Below are 16,574 nucleotides of genomic sequence, written 5' to 3'. Positions count from 1 at the left end.
GGCTGTGGGATCTTGCACAGCCTGGAAAATGTTGTTTACCAGTAATCCTGGCCCCAACCTTTGCCATTTTACAACAATGGCCACATTTTAAAATTTAAAATAATTGTAAAACATTTGGGGACCGCCTGAGCTTGTGAAAGGCATGAGGTAGGAGCAGGAGAAGGCCACAGTCCCCAAGTCTGCTCTGTCAGTTGATATGAATATGGCTGATGATCTTCCGGGGCCTCCCCTGCTCTCTGTGCCATTTCCCCAGTAACCTTGAATATCCTGGTCTTTCCGACTTCCTCTTTCAATATCTGCAACGATTCAGCCTTCACCACCCTCCAGGGCAGAAAACCTCAGAGTTACATGTTTTACGTACACACAGAGTGAGAAGGAAGAAATGAGTACCACCGAGACTTTGTTTAAAAACAGGAAGAATTTAATACAACCCTAAAACGGCACTTTTTTTACTGCACCAGTCCATACATACACTGTAACTTCCACAACAGAAGTCCCATTCGGCACAGAGGTGAGCACACAATGTAAGCAAGAAGGCATTAACTAAGCAGAACCAACGGGCAGCTCCAGCACCTCCTGTGGCAGGCCTGAACAATCACTCCGTCAGACACCCAGCAAATCTTTCAGCTGCAGAAGGCAAGCTGCAGCACAGACACATCAGCACTCCCAGAGAAAATGGGCTGGATGCACTGTGATCTCGAGGGATTCAATGCCAGCCTCCTCCCACCGGGAGGTCTAGCCTCGCCTGCTCTTCTCCCACCGCAATTATTTTTCGAACTTTCAGATAAACTCAGATAAAATATACAGCCGAGAAATTATTCGAAGCACAAAAACACAACTTAAATCAGCATTATGCAAGGAACCAGCACCAGTTTTCTTTGAGGTTTTGGGGGAGCAGTATTCGAATGCATGCAACGTGCAGATATAGCACAGGAGATAAGAAAAGCCTGCACGTAGAAATGCAGCATCACCACCTACCCTGCGGAATTCTCCGATGGAGGGGGGCATTTGGGAGGGTATTGAGAACCTCCAGACCATTGGTCAGCAGAACAAGGAAACCCCACACGGAGAGCGGTGGGAGCGGTTCACCTCACCAAATATCCACCCACTCCACAAGGCAGTTTCTGCCCCATCTGTGGGAGAGTCTGCAGCTCACGCACCAGCCTCATCGGCCACCTCAGAAGACCAGAGCAGAAGCAAGTCACGCTCCATCTCCAGAGTCTACCAGGGGAAAAGAAAAAAAACATGTGAACTCTGCAGCAGGCCTGACCACCAGGAGCCCAAGGGCTACTCTAACATAGATCTGCCATCAAGTTGTCAATCCAGGTCGGTGACCCATGCGACAGGTTCTTTAACATGTTCCAGCATGCACTGCTGGAGTGGCTGGGTCTAGTCAGGCATTCCAGGGAAGACAACTGAAACTCATGAAGGGTGACTGTGGCATTACACCAGGGGTCTCCACTGTTAATATGCCTCACGGCAGTGGCTGAAGAAGAGACAGCTCCCTTAACCAAGCCCTCCTCTCTGCTGGCAAGGCCACATCCCGCAGTGGAGACCTGTCCATTTACAAAACATGTATTCCTATCAGAAAATTACAGCTCAACATCAACTGGCTTCACTCCACTTTCACCATCGGACTCCCCACATACAAGGCTATTGATGACACTTCTGGAAAGTGTGTCCGGCACACCGAGTTCTTGGGTTGTTCGTGCTGTCAGAAATTTGGATTAAATTCCATCGCAGCACATAAATATGCTGGCCTGCATGATAATATTTGTGCAACATGCACAAAGTGCTGGAGGAACTCAGCAAGCCAGGCAGCATCTAGGAAAAGAGTAGTTGACATTTCCTAGATGCTGCCTGGCCTGCGGAGTTCCTCCGGCATTTTGTGCGCTGCTCAGATTTCCAGCATCTACAGATTTTCTCTTGTTTATGATAGTATTTGTGCCCATTTTAAATTTTGATGATCTTTCTCTAGGTTTCTCACAGAATTGTCCATTAAGATTAGTCTTCAGTTTCCCAAACTCCTAGAGGAATTCAGCAGGTTAAGCAGCTTCTATGGAGCAAAATGGAAAGTCGACATTTGGGCCGAATACTCTTAAAGGTTTCAATCCGAAATGTCTCAATCCTTCCATAATCACTGCCTGACTGGGTGAGTTCCTCTAGCTTTTGGAGTGTTGCTTCAGATTCCAGCACCTGCAGTCTCCTGTGTCTCCCGGAAAATCCAGGATAACCTTCAAGGGTCAGCAACACATCCTCGTCAACAGGGAAGTTCACACAGAACAAGAATAAAAGGTCTCACAATTTATTGTTTTCCATTTGTTGCTATTTTATCCCCTCTATACACTGTAGATAATTCCCAGGACATTTTGCTCATTTTTGGAAATCATAGATCCCAAACTTTCTTAAACTGTACTGCATTGGAATCTGTTTCATTTAAACTACTTTCGCTAAATCACTTCAGTTTTGCTTTCTGTTCCTGAGAGAGAAAAAAATATTTTGAAGTGCTTCCCATTGCTCCTATATCACCATATCCTTTAATTTATCAATGTGCCTGCCTTTAGCTGTTGTGATGTAGTGCAGACTTTTCAACTGCCCCAATCCGGGACCGCTCCCCACCCCTCACACAAACCATTTACCCCAATCAAAGGTATATTTTCCAAAATGTATCAGAGGGATGGGAGCACTTCTGGCTGTGCCATTCACTCACCTGGTAATGGTGAGGCTTCTTGCAGTGGCTGTCCCATTCCACAGCCGCCTTCAGTTCAAGACTCCCTTCCCACACCCAACACCTCATCTCAGCTGCAGTACACTTTAAGATGTATTGAAATACCAGGAGCTGGAATCACGTGAACTGACAGCCCGCATCTCAGACCCAACGGGCAGAGCTGCTGGCTCATCAAAAGACATTCCAGAGGCTTGAGGACACACCATGGATGAGGCCCACTCAGTGCAGTACAGATGAAAAACAGCACTATTAGAGATGATGTCTACTATAAGAAAGAGTTAAGTGCGGTCTCTCCTTGGTATATGTTAAAATAAAATACAAGTCTGTAAGACAAAATGGCATTAGCTTGGAGTGAAACTGTTTTGAGAAAGTGGAAGAGGAGCAGTCCATACATAGCAATGTTTTGAGAAAATTAAGGGCGTACAAGTCTACAGCCATAATAGGGGATAATGGCAAGGAACATGTCTGCCTGGGAAACGTAAGATAACTGTGTGTTCCCATGGGAAAGAGCTAGTAGAAGGGGTTTTGAAAGGTACAAAACTGGGTCACTTTTATTGGTGTGGGGGAGAGCTTTGTCTTATGCTAGGTGACGGGTGGGCTAGTGAAAAGAGTTGGAGAAGATGGGGACAAGTATGTCAAGAGTTAGAGTATGCCAAGAGTGAGAGATGAAAGCTAGTTGAAATTCCACAGATCAGCTTGTTTAGAGGATCATAAGTATTATTTCGATATTTGTAACCCCACTACTGTTTTCTTTCAGTACTGCATATCTGCAAGTTCTAATAAAGTGATTTCTTGTCGTTTAACACAGGTGCAGTGCCTCCCTGTTTATGAATACATATGCAAATGCTGAGCTGAATCAGAAAAGAGCACAATAGATTTTTAAATAATTTTTGTTACATCTACCAAGTACCAAGGGTAAGATGTGAACTAAAGTCTGTTCTTCTCTTAGACTGGAAATATTCTGGAGAAGTACTTTGATGAGAAATCTGGCCAATATTTAAACTCATCTAGGGAACAGATGGCCTGGTCACTTGTACTCGATGGCCACTTTATTAGATAACACCCGTACACCTGTGCGTTAATGCAAATATCTAATCAGCCAATCATGAGGCAGCAACTCAATGATGCAGACATGGTCAAGAGGCTCAATTGTTGTTCAAATCAAACATCAGAATGGAGAAGAGATGTGATCTAAGTGACCTTGACCATGGAATGATTATTGGTGCTAGACAGGGTGGTATGAATATCTTAGGAACTGCTGATCTCCTGGGATTTTCAAACACAGCAGTCTGTAGAGTTTACAGAGAATGGTGCAAAAGACAAAAAAAAATCTACTGAGCAAAAACAGCCTAGTTAATGAGAGAAGTCAGAAGACAATCGCCAGACTGGATCAAGCTGACAGGAAGACGACAGTAACTCAAATATCACTCATTACAAGCACAGAATATCTCTGAATGCACTACACGTCGAGCCATGAAGATTATGGGCTTTGGCAGCAGAAGACCACGAACATACACTCAGTGGCCACTGTATTAGGTACAGGAGCATTCCAGTGCTGTTTGTTAGATCGTATTTTTCACCAGATTTCCTGTTACATTTACTTCATTACAAGAGCAACTGCATGCTGTTTATTTTTTGTTTTAGGATGTGGGCGCTGCTGGCAAATACAGCATTTACTGCCCATTCCCATTGTGCTTAAGAAGGTGATGGTGGTGGTGAACTGCCTTCTTGACCCACAGCAGTACGTCCAGTGAAGGAACTCCCACAGTACTGCCAGGCAGGGAGTTGTGGAGTTTAGACCTACTGACATCTCCTGGTCAGGTGAATTGGAGTGGAACCTGGAGATGGTGTTAGCCAAGGCCCCTATGCTCTTTCATCATTCTTATTAATAGATTTGGTAGGTGCTGTTGGAGCAGCTTAGACCAGGGTTCCCAAACTTTTTTATGCCATGGACCTCTACCGTTAACCGAGGGGTCCATGGGAACCCCTGGCTTAGACAAATCACTTTGCACTCTTTGCAACATACTGGAAGGGAGAATGACAGCCAATAGGCAGGCAACCAAGCAAAAGGCTGAATGGTATCAAGTCAAACTCATTAGAGTTCAACTCATTCAAGAAAATGGAGTATCTTCATCAAATTTAATATAAAGTTCTTGCCAACAAGATGTCATGAACGTTGATGTATTACTAAAAAGATTTTTCTTTCTAGATGCTCAAGAAATCTAAAGACTACCCTGTATAGCTGAGTGTGCCTGAGAAGCTGGCCAGCTCTAATGTGCTTCAGGGACCTGAGAATGCACTAAACACCACATTCTCCTCTAGTGACCACAGGGGCCCAATTATTCCTCTCCACAGCTCCAACCTCATCTGCCTTGACTGAGGCTTTCTCCAAGAAATTCAGGCAAGAAGCTTTGTCAAAATGCAACAAGCAGATTGTCTGACCCCAAGCAGCCATCAGCATTTTATGCCATATCATATGACATCATCGTGCCATGTCGTATGACACAGGCAATCATGGTTGACCACGATTGTTCTTCACAAATTTTTCTACAGCTGTTTTTTAAGCAGCATAGAATTATATCAGAATGACAATCCATTCATTCCAACTGTGCTCTCACAGTGTACATGAGATCTTCCCATCCTGCTTCACTGCACATTCACCCTCCATTCCTTACACTGTCATGTCCTTCTCCAGCTTTAGTGTATTACACCTACACAACTCACCTAAACCCTTCTTGTGGTTCCACTAAGTCCAGGTTTCTCATACAAAGCCTTCCTGGATTTATCAGCGGCAACCTCATCTTTATCCACTTTACAAGAAGGGGTAACGTGGGGTGAAATTTTCTGAGTACAAGCCTGTAACAAACCAATGGCTGATTGCACTGAACACATCAGCGTACACCAAATTTCCATGCCTGTACTGTACATACAATATGCTTAGAATACACCCACATCTGACCTCTTACCTTGCCCTTGTAGGCATTAGGCTGGGGGTGGGGGGGGGAGAGGGATAAATCACATGCCACTTCACATCTGGCCCCTCAGTCTCTCACCAGCAACTCCTGATCCATCCTCCATGAGCCTACTAATGTGAATGCATTGTAGACCTTCCTCTGAAAAGGAAAGCTATTTTTAAACTTTACTGTAATTAATATTATTATTAATTTAATTTAATGACAATTTAATTGGTTTAATTTTTAAACACCTTTCAATGACTGAGGATCTGGGTCATTTACAAATGGTGGAGAAGGCTTTTATCTGCTCAAGTTGTCCGAGGCCCTTCCCAGCAGTCTGCTGGCTAGGCCTATGCCTCTGTCGCCTGTGGCCCAGCTGCAGCTCGCAGACTGTGCTGCCTTGCAGTGGGATTGCAACTGCGAAAGTGGCAGCAGCGAGGCTGCAGATGTCTACAGGGGAATACAGAGAGCAGGCTGGACGGTGCATAACCTGACCCACCTGCTTTTCCAAACCCTTTCACAACGCTGAATCTATGTTTAACACCATCAAGCTCGTATTTACCAGTGAAGAGTGTGCTAGCCTTTCCCCTCATAATATCCTTGTAAATGTTTTTTTTTTGTGTGAAACCAAAAACTATAGTTATTCGGCACGTAAAAAGGCCCCTCAACCCAGCTGGTCCACGCCGACCAAAGATTCCCATCTAAGCTAGTCAGATTTGCCCACTTTTAGCCCATTTCCCTCTAAACCAGGGATTCCCAACCTTTTCTTTGCCATGGACCAATACCATTAAGCACGGGGTCAGGTTGAGAACCCCTTCTCTAAATCTTTCTCATCCATGTACCTGACCAGGTACATTTAAATACTGTTAAAGCACCTGCCCCAACCATTTCTCTGCTGACTCATTCTATATACTGAAAACCCCCGGGTTAAAAAGTTGCCCCTCATGCCCTTATTAAACCTCTCCCCTTTTTGTAATTGTCCTACTTACTTCCCTCCCCTAGTTGTGAGATCAAACTTGGGCACAAAGCCTGACCTAACCAACTTTGACACGTTTGCAAATCACTGCTTTCCAATACTAATCATCTAGAATTGGACACCTTGCTTCGGGCTTTTTAAGAAAAGGGTTAACTGGAGCACAGCCCTGGGTGTTATTCTAGATGATTAGTATTGGAAAGCAGTAATTTGCAAACGTGTCAAAGTACACGTTCTGCAGAAAACAGGATAAGTGAGGAAGATTCCCTGCTCCCCGATTCAGGTATTTTAGACCTGTCTCCACACAGATTTTTACGCGGGTTATTAATATCTCCACATTGTTCAGGGACTCCAAAATATCACAGGTCATTATTTGTACTTTTAGTTCTGTGGTATAGGGTAGGTTTATATTTCAATCCAGCAACTTGAGCATGTTATCTTCATACTGTAGTACAAAGGACTGCTGCTGTATACTATGTGTCCTTATGACACAGAAGGAAGCCACTCTGGCCCTCTAGTCAATGTTGGCTAACAGAGTGATCCCACAACCCACTAATTTTCCCTGTATCCTACTTCCACTACACGCCCAACACTCAACAGCCCCCAGATTCGATCACTCACCAGCACACCAGCATTGAGTTACAGAGGCCAATTTAACTATCAACCCACATGACTTCAGAGCACCTGAAGGAAACCCAAACAGGCACAGAGAAAACATGCAAACTCCACACAGAAAGCATCAGAGGTCAAAGCTGAACCCAGGTCACCAAAACTGAGGCAGCAGCTCTTATCAGCTGCACCTCCTCTAGCTACAACACCACTGTATATTCTGAATTCTCTCTTCTTTGAACTACCCTAGGTATGGTGTGATTTGACTGGAAGGCTTAGAAACAAAGACTTCTCACTACATCTCGGTACATGTGACAATAATAAACCATATCAATACCGCAAGTTACTTCTTTTAAAAAAAGCAGGCTAACCCTACTGGCTAATATTTATTCTTCAGCATCTCAGAAAAAGATTTTCTTTCCAGTATCTGTCTACGGTTTGTGAATGGTACATTAGCTGGAGTGGTACGGATTCATATGTGGAGCCCTGGATAGAAGAAGTGACTTGGGCTGTTTGAGGCTCAGATAATCAGGGGCTCACTGTAAACTATGAACGGAAGAGATCAGTGCAGGGAAGCATTAAGATGGTGGGTTGAGATGCAATAGTGCTGAAAAAAAATAGCAGGGCTTTGGTTAGATTGATGGGCTGCGATTGAATGAAGGTGCAAGTCAGTGTTTGAAGGGAGAGGGGTTTTTAAGTTGGGATCTGTATGGGTGAGAGGTAAAGATGGTAAGACTCGCTGACATAAATGAAACGCTGTTATTGCTGATGAAGGTCAACCACAAATATGTATTTCAAGACTAGAGAATGTACAAGAAAATCACAATGTTAAGGAAACAGAAGCAATGTCAGTTGTAAGATTAAAATAAACGCAACATGAAAGAGTTCAGGCAGCCAGAGAAACCACCAGTACTATCACACATGACCAGAGTCAGAAACAAAGGTCAAATGCACAAAAGGGCAGATGCCACCAATCCTGCATCATCAATGTCTGAAGCTGACACAAATCACACTTCACAACCAGTAACAGACTGGACTTTAGCAAAGCACCAGAGAAAAACAGTGATAACTGACAGGACAGACTTGGTCATACGACCATAATCTAAATCAAATCACAGACGAGGAGTTTTTCTCCCTCTCCCTCTCTCTCCATGACCAGTTATAATGATAGGGAATACACCAACTCTACGACTGCAAAATTGAATAGAGTTGTAGGACTAGGGTCAGGAACAGGCTGTGTACACTGATAGTGAATCACTGCAGACAATCTGTCATTGTGTCCTGGTGGTGGAGAAAAAAAATGCTAAGAGTGGTTGATGGGATGCCAATCAAATGAGTATCAGATGAATAAGAGGAGGGGAGGGCAGGAAAGCAGACTCCAGAGCTTTGGGTACCTGGTAGCACCACACTCAATGGCAGGACAAAGGAATCCACAATGAGCAAGTGGCCAGAGCTGAACGGATAGTATCTGGACATCGAGGGCGAGAGAGATAGTAAGAGGCAAGGCTGTGGGAGGAATTGGACAGGGTAACAGTAACTCTCACGTGTGCATTAAGCATCAGCAAGGCCTTGAAAATCAATGGCACTAGGACTCTCACAGTCTTTGTTCCGAAAACTGAAACAAGAACTTTTAAGCATTTTTAAAAGAAAAATAATTATTTTTGAGTGAGCGTGTGTGAGCTGTGGAGAACTACACAACTATATAAGTACTGTTGCTTCTGGACATTTGCACAATCACATTCAACGACTGATCTTCTACTAACAGTTAACTTTAAACGACGCCATGGTAGCGCAGTGGTTGGAGTGACGCTATTACTCGGGGCTTTTTGGAATTCGATTCCGGTGCCATTCTGTAAGGAGTCTCTATACGTCCTTTTCGTGGAATGAGTGGGTGCTCTGGTTTCCTCCCACAGTCCAAAGTCTAACCACGTAGGTTAGTTGGTCATTGTAAAATTATCCTGTAATTAAGTTAGGGTTAAATCGGGGTTGTGGGGTTGTAGGGGTGGCACGGCTCACGCTGTATTGCTAAATAGGTAAATAAACAAGCAAACTCAACCAATGGGTACAATGGTGGCAATGCTACATCAGATGTACTGCAGTGCAAACCATCTCGTGGCCTTTCATGCACTTAACAATCAAGATGCACATTACTCAAACGTAAAGGATGGAGAATCACACAGATAACACCCCTTCCCCACTGCCAACAGGTTCTTGAACCTTGAAGATCCCCAATTCTACCGTGCACTATACGTCCCTCAACTTGATCAGAATTGTTATGTCTATTATGTATTTGGTCTTGTGAATTATGCACAATTTATGTTAATTGAATTGTATGGAATTTATGTTTGTCGTAATTATAATGTACTACGCTGCTAGAGCACAAAGCAAATTTTCATGGCATTTATACATGGGCTATGTATGCCCACGACACTAAACTCGAACTTGCTTAAAAAGAATTCAACATTCCTAATCTTTTCTTGATATGGTTTCTTATGTATAAATAGGGTTATTTGGTTGAAGAAAGAGGGGGAACCAAGGGCATGGCTTTATTTGGCTATAGTTTGGATTGTTCGTGATTGTCTACACATCACACTACTTTGCTAGGCCAGTTTAGAGGGCAATTATGTTTTAACTGAGGCCAGAGTCAGATACTTAAGCAAGCTTCCTGTAGTTTTTCCAACAACAATCCAACAACTCCAGGTTCATTCTTGATTTAAATTGCAAACTTTTGAAATTGAACTCAGTTTCTCAAACTGAGATATGAACCCTTCACTCAGACTTCCAGATTGCTGCCCCAGTATTTTTAGTTACTACTCTAAACTTTTGAATTCCAGAAAGAAAACTCTGATTTACCCACTGCCCATTTCTTAAGGTTTAATAGAGGGTAATCAGCTCCATATCTATATATAAATGGTAAATATATAATTATTGTGCACTTGTGTGACTCCACGTCATCACATGGGCCCCTCCCTTGCCCTTCATGCTTGTTGCCACTCCAGTGACACCATAGCCACAGATTCTTCACAAGAACTGCATCTTCACAAGTGTAATCATCCTCAAATCAGAAAAAAATTATCAAAGGTATTCTCACCTGGGTGTGTGGGGAGAATTCAGACAAGCACAATTAATATGAAGCAATCATATGTACAATGCTAATGGGACAAAGGCCACCATATTCATTTCAAAAAGGAGACTGAACCTGAGGGAAAGCTAAAATCTTTCTCTCAAGTCTGATTTAGAAATCCATTCCTGAGCTGTAACACCAGAATTCCCAATTGCTGCAGAATTTACCTCCCAATCATTCCCCCTTCCCAGTACCCTAGTATACTTCAGTGACCACTTCTCATCTATACATGCAATGGATCCAATCCTGTCATGATCCATTTTCACTTAAAACATCCTTTCACCCTAAATTAAAATCAAAATTTGTGCACTCACTTTGCTCGATCAAAATCGATGTAAACAGATTGGTTAAGGATTCTCTTACATCTCTGGAGTATGAATGAAACAGTTTACGCCAAAGATAATGACAATCCAGTGTTTAAGCAGTAATCATGGATCTAACAGAGATTTACAGCAGACATGCTGTGTAAGTTGGTTCTTTCAGAAGGGATCTTGTCCATATTGTGTACAATAACAAAAATCCCTTCCATACTTAAAAGTCAGATACAATGCTTATTGCCCTTGAAAAGAACACAAGTTTATCTGCACTTGCCAGAGTTAGCATGAAAATGTTGAATCAGTTACGACCTGTTAAAGGAAAGTGTAAATTAAAGCAACCATTTACTCAATTAATCAAATTTTGTTGTGCTCTGTACAACACCAAACATAATGCACTAAGTACACCACACAGCTTCACGGATCTCCTGGAAAATAAGCAGTTAAAAAAGGCATTGATTGGATTCTCAAGAGTCCACAAGTGGGACGTGCCCAGTCTACTTTCTGTCCAGGTGGGCATGTAGTTCTGCTTCCAGTGCCATCTTGTCAAAGGTCCTTGTGTTTATTTCCACCCGCACCTTATCCCGGATTTGGAAGGACGCTCTGGCCAGTGAGCGAGAGTTCTCCAGCGCAATCTGTCTCTCTCTGAAGATCCTCTCGCTCTTTTCTGACTTCTTGGCTATTGAATGCTGTATTTCCCTCCGCTTATACTCCTCCTCCTCCTCCACCTTCAGCTTGTTGCGTCTGTGGATTCTCTCCTTCTCTGTCCTGCTTTGCACAGCCTTGCGAGATATCTGGTTGATCTTCTCCTGAGCCACCTGTGTGGCATGCTGCAGTTTCTTCTCTGTGGCTCGGGCCAGGCTCTCCAGGTGCTCCCTGTGCTCTTTCTCCTGCTGTTCCAATGCTATCCGTGCCCGTTGCATCTGCAGTTCCTCCCGGCTGGCCCTCTCCTTCAGCTCCCGGTTCCTCTTTTCCATCAGCTGCTCGTAGTTTTCCTGAGACTTGGCCAGCTTTCGCTCCAGAGTCTTCTTCAGCATCTTCCTCTCCATTTCCATCTCCTTGGCAATCTCCTTCAAGGCCGCCTCATGCTTCAGCTTCTCCACCATGTTGGCCAACTTCTTCTCGTGTAGTTGCTTCTCCTCCCTCTGCACCTTCTTCTGCTTGGCCAGGGTTAACTTCTGGTGAAGCAGCTGGTCTTTGAACTCAAGGTCCATCTTCACCTCCACCTCCTTGGTCCTGAGCTGCTCCTGCTGGTGCATCTTCCTCTCCCGAGCCTCCAGCTTGGCGTTCTCTAGCCTGCCTCTCCGCTGTTGCTCCTGGCTGTCTGCCAGCAACCTCCACTTCTCCTCCTGCAGCATGGACTGATGCTCCTTGAGCAGGGCTACCTCCTTCTGCTCCTGGCTCATCTTGGCCCTGCGCGCCTCCAGCCTGAACTCCCACATCCTGTGGCACTGCAGCAGGGCCCGCTGCCTCTCCCTCTCCTCCACCTCCCTCCGCGTGGCTTCCCTCTTTTTGTGCGTCTCCCACTCCACGTGAGCCCGGTAGCTCTGGCTGCTCATCAGTGCCTCCTCCTGGTGCCTGGCCAGCATGAGGGCAGCTATCTTCCTGTCCCTCTCAGACACTTCTCCATGTCCGCCCCTCTTCACCTCCTTCGCCAACTTGGCCACCTTCTTGGCTGTCTGCGGAGACTGGGAGAGGTCCCCAAGGCTGAGGCTCTTCCCAATGGCAGATGGTATCCCAATCAGGTCTCTTCCTCTCGGGCTTTCCTTCAGCCAATGGCTCCTGACCTTACAGGTGTCACTACTGAAGGAGGAAGATGCCCCAGAGTCAGAGGAGGTTGCATTGGAACTGGCATCTTTCTTCTTCTGCAAAGACTCCATTGAGTAGCTCTTGCACCTGCTCATATCCAATGCAGGTGTCTTTTTAGTCATGGGAGCCGGCGATGACGGCAAGCTGTTCCTGGCCGGCCCACATTTCCTCCTCCTCTCCAGCCTGATAATCCTTTCCCGTTCCTCCCTGCAGTCCCTCAGCTTCCTGCGCCTCTCCTTCTCGAACACCTCGTAGAGGCCGGCCGCCACCCTCATCGACCTGGCCGGGGCTTCCTTGGCGAACTCGTTGACCGATTTGTGCAGCAACTCCACCGGCTTCACCCCGCACCTCGCACACGCCTCCAGCGACCGGGGGCTGGTCAGCACATACCGGCTGCCCTCGGCTTCGGCACTGTTGAAGTTGTCCAGATCCAGGTGCAACAGTGGCGACTCCTGCCTCAGCACCGCCGCCGCGTCCAAGCCACCCCCGCTCACCGGCTCCCCGCCTCCCACAGCTCCGTCCGCCGGCGCCTGTCCGGCTCCGTTCCCGGCAGGGTCCACCATCCTCCGTTCTCACCGTTGTGCCTACAACCAGGCTGCCGTTCAGATGGGAAGAGATTGCGGACGCACGCCCCAGCACCATCGCACATCAGCGCGTCTCCCGAGATAATTTATTCACCGATTATATAACTTTACCATCGTGCGTAATGCAAGTAAGAGATTGCAACCCAGGCTACACACAGTTGCAATGCACTTTAACAAATTCAACAACTATGTCTTATATATAATTGCCGAGGCACCTACTGCATCTATCCGCTCCCACCGCCCTGGCGGTAGATCAAATGGTGCAGGATTTTTCCTAGATCAGTGCAATATAACCTCAGAAAGCATCCGCCGGCGAAATGCAACCGGATAAAATGATCCTCGGCGCCGCAGGGTGAAGGCTGACCTTGGGGCGAGACAGTGGAAGGGGAAGGGTCCGCCTTTTGTTGCCGCTGGTACGCGAGAAAGCCGCCGAGTCCCAACCCATACGGCTGCTTTTGTTGGTGGATGCTCGATCGCACTCCGTACCAGTCCCTGAGCTCATCTCCGTCTTTGCTGCTCGTCCGCCCGGTTAACCCTTCGCCTGCGGGCGTCTCCTTGCAATGCTGATCTAACTTGGGTGCGATCGACTATGGCTGTACTCCTCCCTACCCCCATCCGTAATCCTCACCACCACCTCTCCCCCATCCTCCCACACTGCAGCCCTCCCCCTCCCTCTCCGTTGTTCCCTCTTCACCCAACCACCTGCCTCCCATTACCTCCACTCTCTTTAGAGTGGATCCAGCTGGGGTTTCTGGGGTGGTGAATGGAGGTGGGGCGGTGGGTGGACCTACCCTTACAAGGAGAGATTAGAAAGGCTGGGGTAGTTTTCTTTGGAGAAGGTTGATGGCAGTTCTGATGGAAGATGAAATATCTTAGGAGATCAAACTGAAGCTAAAAGTTATTAATTTTGCAGATCACACTGAAGTAGGTTGTGTAAACAGTGAAGAGGAATATCAAGAAATAGGAAATCAACATAAATAGAAACAAGAGTGGGTCATCTCTCCTGAGCCTGCTCTGCCATTCAGTAAGACCATGGCTGATCTGACCATCTGCTCAGTTCCACTTACCTGGCACTTCTCCAGATCCCTTAATTCCCCTCCTATGCAAAAACCTAACTGTGTCTTGAATATATTTAATTATAATCACAGCCTCTACTGTATCCATGGGTAAAGAAGTCCACATATTCACTGCTCCCTGAGTAAAGTGATTTCTCTTCACTTCTGTCCTAAATCCATTCCTGGCCTATCTAGAGGCAATGTCCCCTAGTTCTATTCCCACTGGTGGAAACAACTTTCTTGCCTATAGCTTATCTATCCTTTTCATAATCTTATATTTCTATAAGCCCCCCTTTCATCCTTCTGAATTCAGGCGAGTGTAGTCCCAGGTGACTCAATCTCTCCTCATAGGCTCACCCCTCATCTCCAGAATCAACCCAGTGAGCCTTCTTTGTTTCACTTCCAAAGCCTTTCCTCAAGTAAGGAGACCAGAACTGCACGCAGTACTCCAGGTGCAGCCCCACCAGTACCCTGTACAGTTGCAACATACCTTCCCTGCTTGTAAATTCCATCCCTCTAGCAATGAAAGGCGACTTTCCATTTGCCTTCTTGATATCCTGTTGCACCTGCAAACAATCTGTCGTGATTTGTGCGCAAGCACTCCCAAGTGCCTCCGCACAAGAGCAGCATTTAAATAATAATCTGATCTTCTATTTTTCCTTCCAAAGTGACCTCACATTCGTCAACATTGTACTCCATCTGCCGGACCCTAGCCCAGTCACGTAATTCCCTTCAAGTGCAGTCACAGATAGAAAGGGAGGCAAAGAAGGCATTCGGTATGCTTGTCTTGATCACTTATACATTATGTGACATGTCATATAACATGGGCGATCGTGGTCTTGACCATGATTGCTCTTGGCGAATCTTTCTACAGAAGTGGTTTGCCATTGCCTTCTTCTGGGCCAGTGCCTTTACAAGACGGGTCACCCCAGCCATTATCAATACTCTTCAGAGATTGTCTGCCTAGCGTCAAGTGTTCAGATAACCAGGACATTGTGATATGCGCCAGCTGCTCATATAATCGTCCACCACCTGCTCCCATGGTGTCACATGATTCTGCTCAGTGGTGCGGGGGGTGGGGGGGGGGGGGTTTGGCTGGGCAGATGCTACACTTTGCCCAAGGCTGCAAGCGAACGGAGGAAAGGAGCCCCTTACGCCACCCTCTAGTCTTCATCAGCCAGGATATTGAATCTAGAAGTTGGGAGATTATGTTCTGTTTGTTTAAGACCATGTGAGAGCACACTTTGAGTATTGTGTTCAGTTTTTATTTATTTATTTAGAGATTCTGAACTTTGGTCACCCTTTTTTAGGAAGAATGCTATTAAACTGGAATGAGTGTAAGAAAAAAAAGATTTACAAGGATGTTGCCAAGACGTTCGGAGTACTGCGCAAACTCAACAGAAGCATTCCCACACAGGTCCAGCGAACAGCTTTAAAAACCCGGTCTCTATAAAGGAGAGGTACGTCCAGCGTGGGAGCAGTCATTGTCAGAATAGTCTGAGGCAGAGTAGTAAGGCTTTGGCTCAGCAGGGCTTCAGCGAGAACAGGCAGAGGCAAGGGAAGTAGGTACATTTATTCCTTATTTCTTATTCAAATCCAGAAAGAATAGGGACACACACACAAAATGCTGGTGGAACGCAGCATGCCAGACGGTATCTATAGCAAGAAGCACTGTTGACATTTCGGGCCAGGACCCTTTGTCTCTGCGTTCCACCAGCATTTTGTGTGTGCTGCTTGAATTTCCAGAATCTGCAGATTTCCTCCTGTTTGCAAGAATAGCGGGTATGTCTACCGAGCCAATGCTCTGTTCTGGGTGACAGATGTGGGATTTCCAGGAGACTCCCAGCCTTTCCAATGGCCACATCTGCACCAGGTACATTGAGGTGGGAGCGGGTTAGGGAACTGGAGCTGCAGCTCATTGACCTTCGGCTTGTTAGGGAAAGTGAGGAGGTGATTGACAGGAGCTACAGGGAGGTAGTCACCCCAAGGCTACAGGAGACAGATAAATGGGTGACTGTCAGGAGAGGGAAGGGAGAATGTCAGATAGTGGAGAGCACCCCTCTGGCTGCCCCTCTCAACAATAACTACTCCATTTTGTGTACTGTTGGGAGGGGGACCTACCTGGGCAAATGACAGCGGTCGTACCTCCTCTGCACTGAATCTGGCCCTGTAGCTCACAAGGATGGGGAACTGAAGAGGATGGCAGCAGTTATAGGGGACTCTATAGTCAGCGGGACAGATAGATGATTCTGTGGACGCGAAAAAGGAAACACGAATGACAGTTTGCTTGCAGGGTGCCAGGGTCCACGATATTTTTGAACGCATCTATGATATCCAATGACATAGGTAGAAAAAGGAAGGAGATCCTGAAAACAGAATAAAGGGAGTTAGGAAGGAAGCTGAGAAGCTGGACCTCAAGGGTAG

At 46.0% G+C, this 16,574-nt stretch overlaps 1 protein-coding gene across 1 annotated transcript; it reads right to left on the bottom strand.

Annotated features, from left to right (window-relative positions):
* Window positions 1–437: 437 nt before the first annotated feature.
* On the bottom strand, window positions 438–13,655 carry ccdc177 (coiled-coil domain containing 177). Its single transcript, XM_073040278.1, has one exon. It carries the CDS (start codon window positions 13,072–13,074, stop codon window positions 11,200–11,202), a length of 1,875 nt encoding a protein of 624 aa, XP_072896379.1. The 5' UTR covers window positions 13,075–13,655; the 3' UTR covers window positions 438–11,199.
* Window positions 13,656–16,574: the final 2,919 nt, after the last annotated feature.

This window comes from Hemitrygon akajei, chromosome 3 (genome assembly GCF_048418815.1).
Source record: "Hemitrygon akajei chromosome 3, sHemAka1.3, whole genome shotgun sequence".
Taxonomy (NCBI): domain Eukaryota; kingdom Metazoa; phylum Chordata; class Chondrichthyes; order Myliobatiformes; family Dasyatidae; genus Hemitrygon; species Hemitrygon akajei.
Note: the sequence above shows the minus strand (reverse complement) of the source record. Positions and strands in the feature narration are given on the sequence as shown.

What these genes read in the sequence shown, in the direction of transcription:
- ccdc177 (XM_073040278.1), bottom strand. Translation starts at nt 13,074, where the DNA reads ATGGTGGACCCTGCCGGGAACGGAGCCGGACAGGCGCCGGCGGACGGA.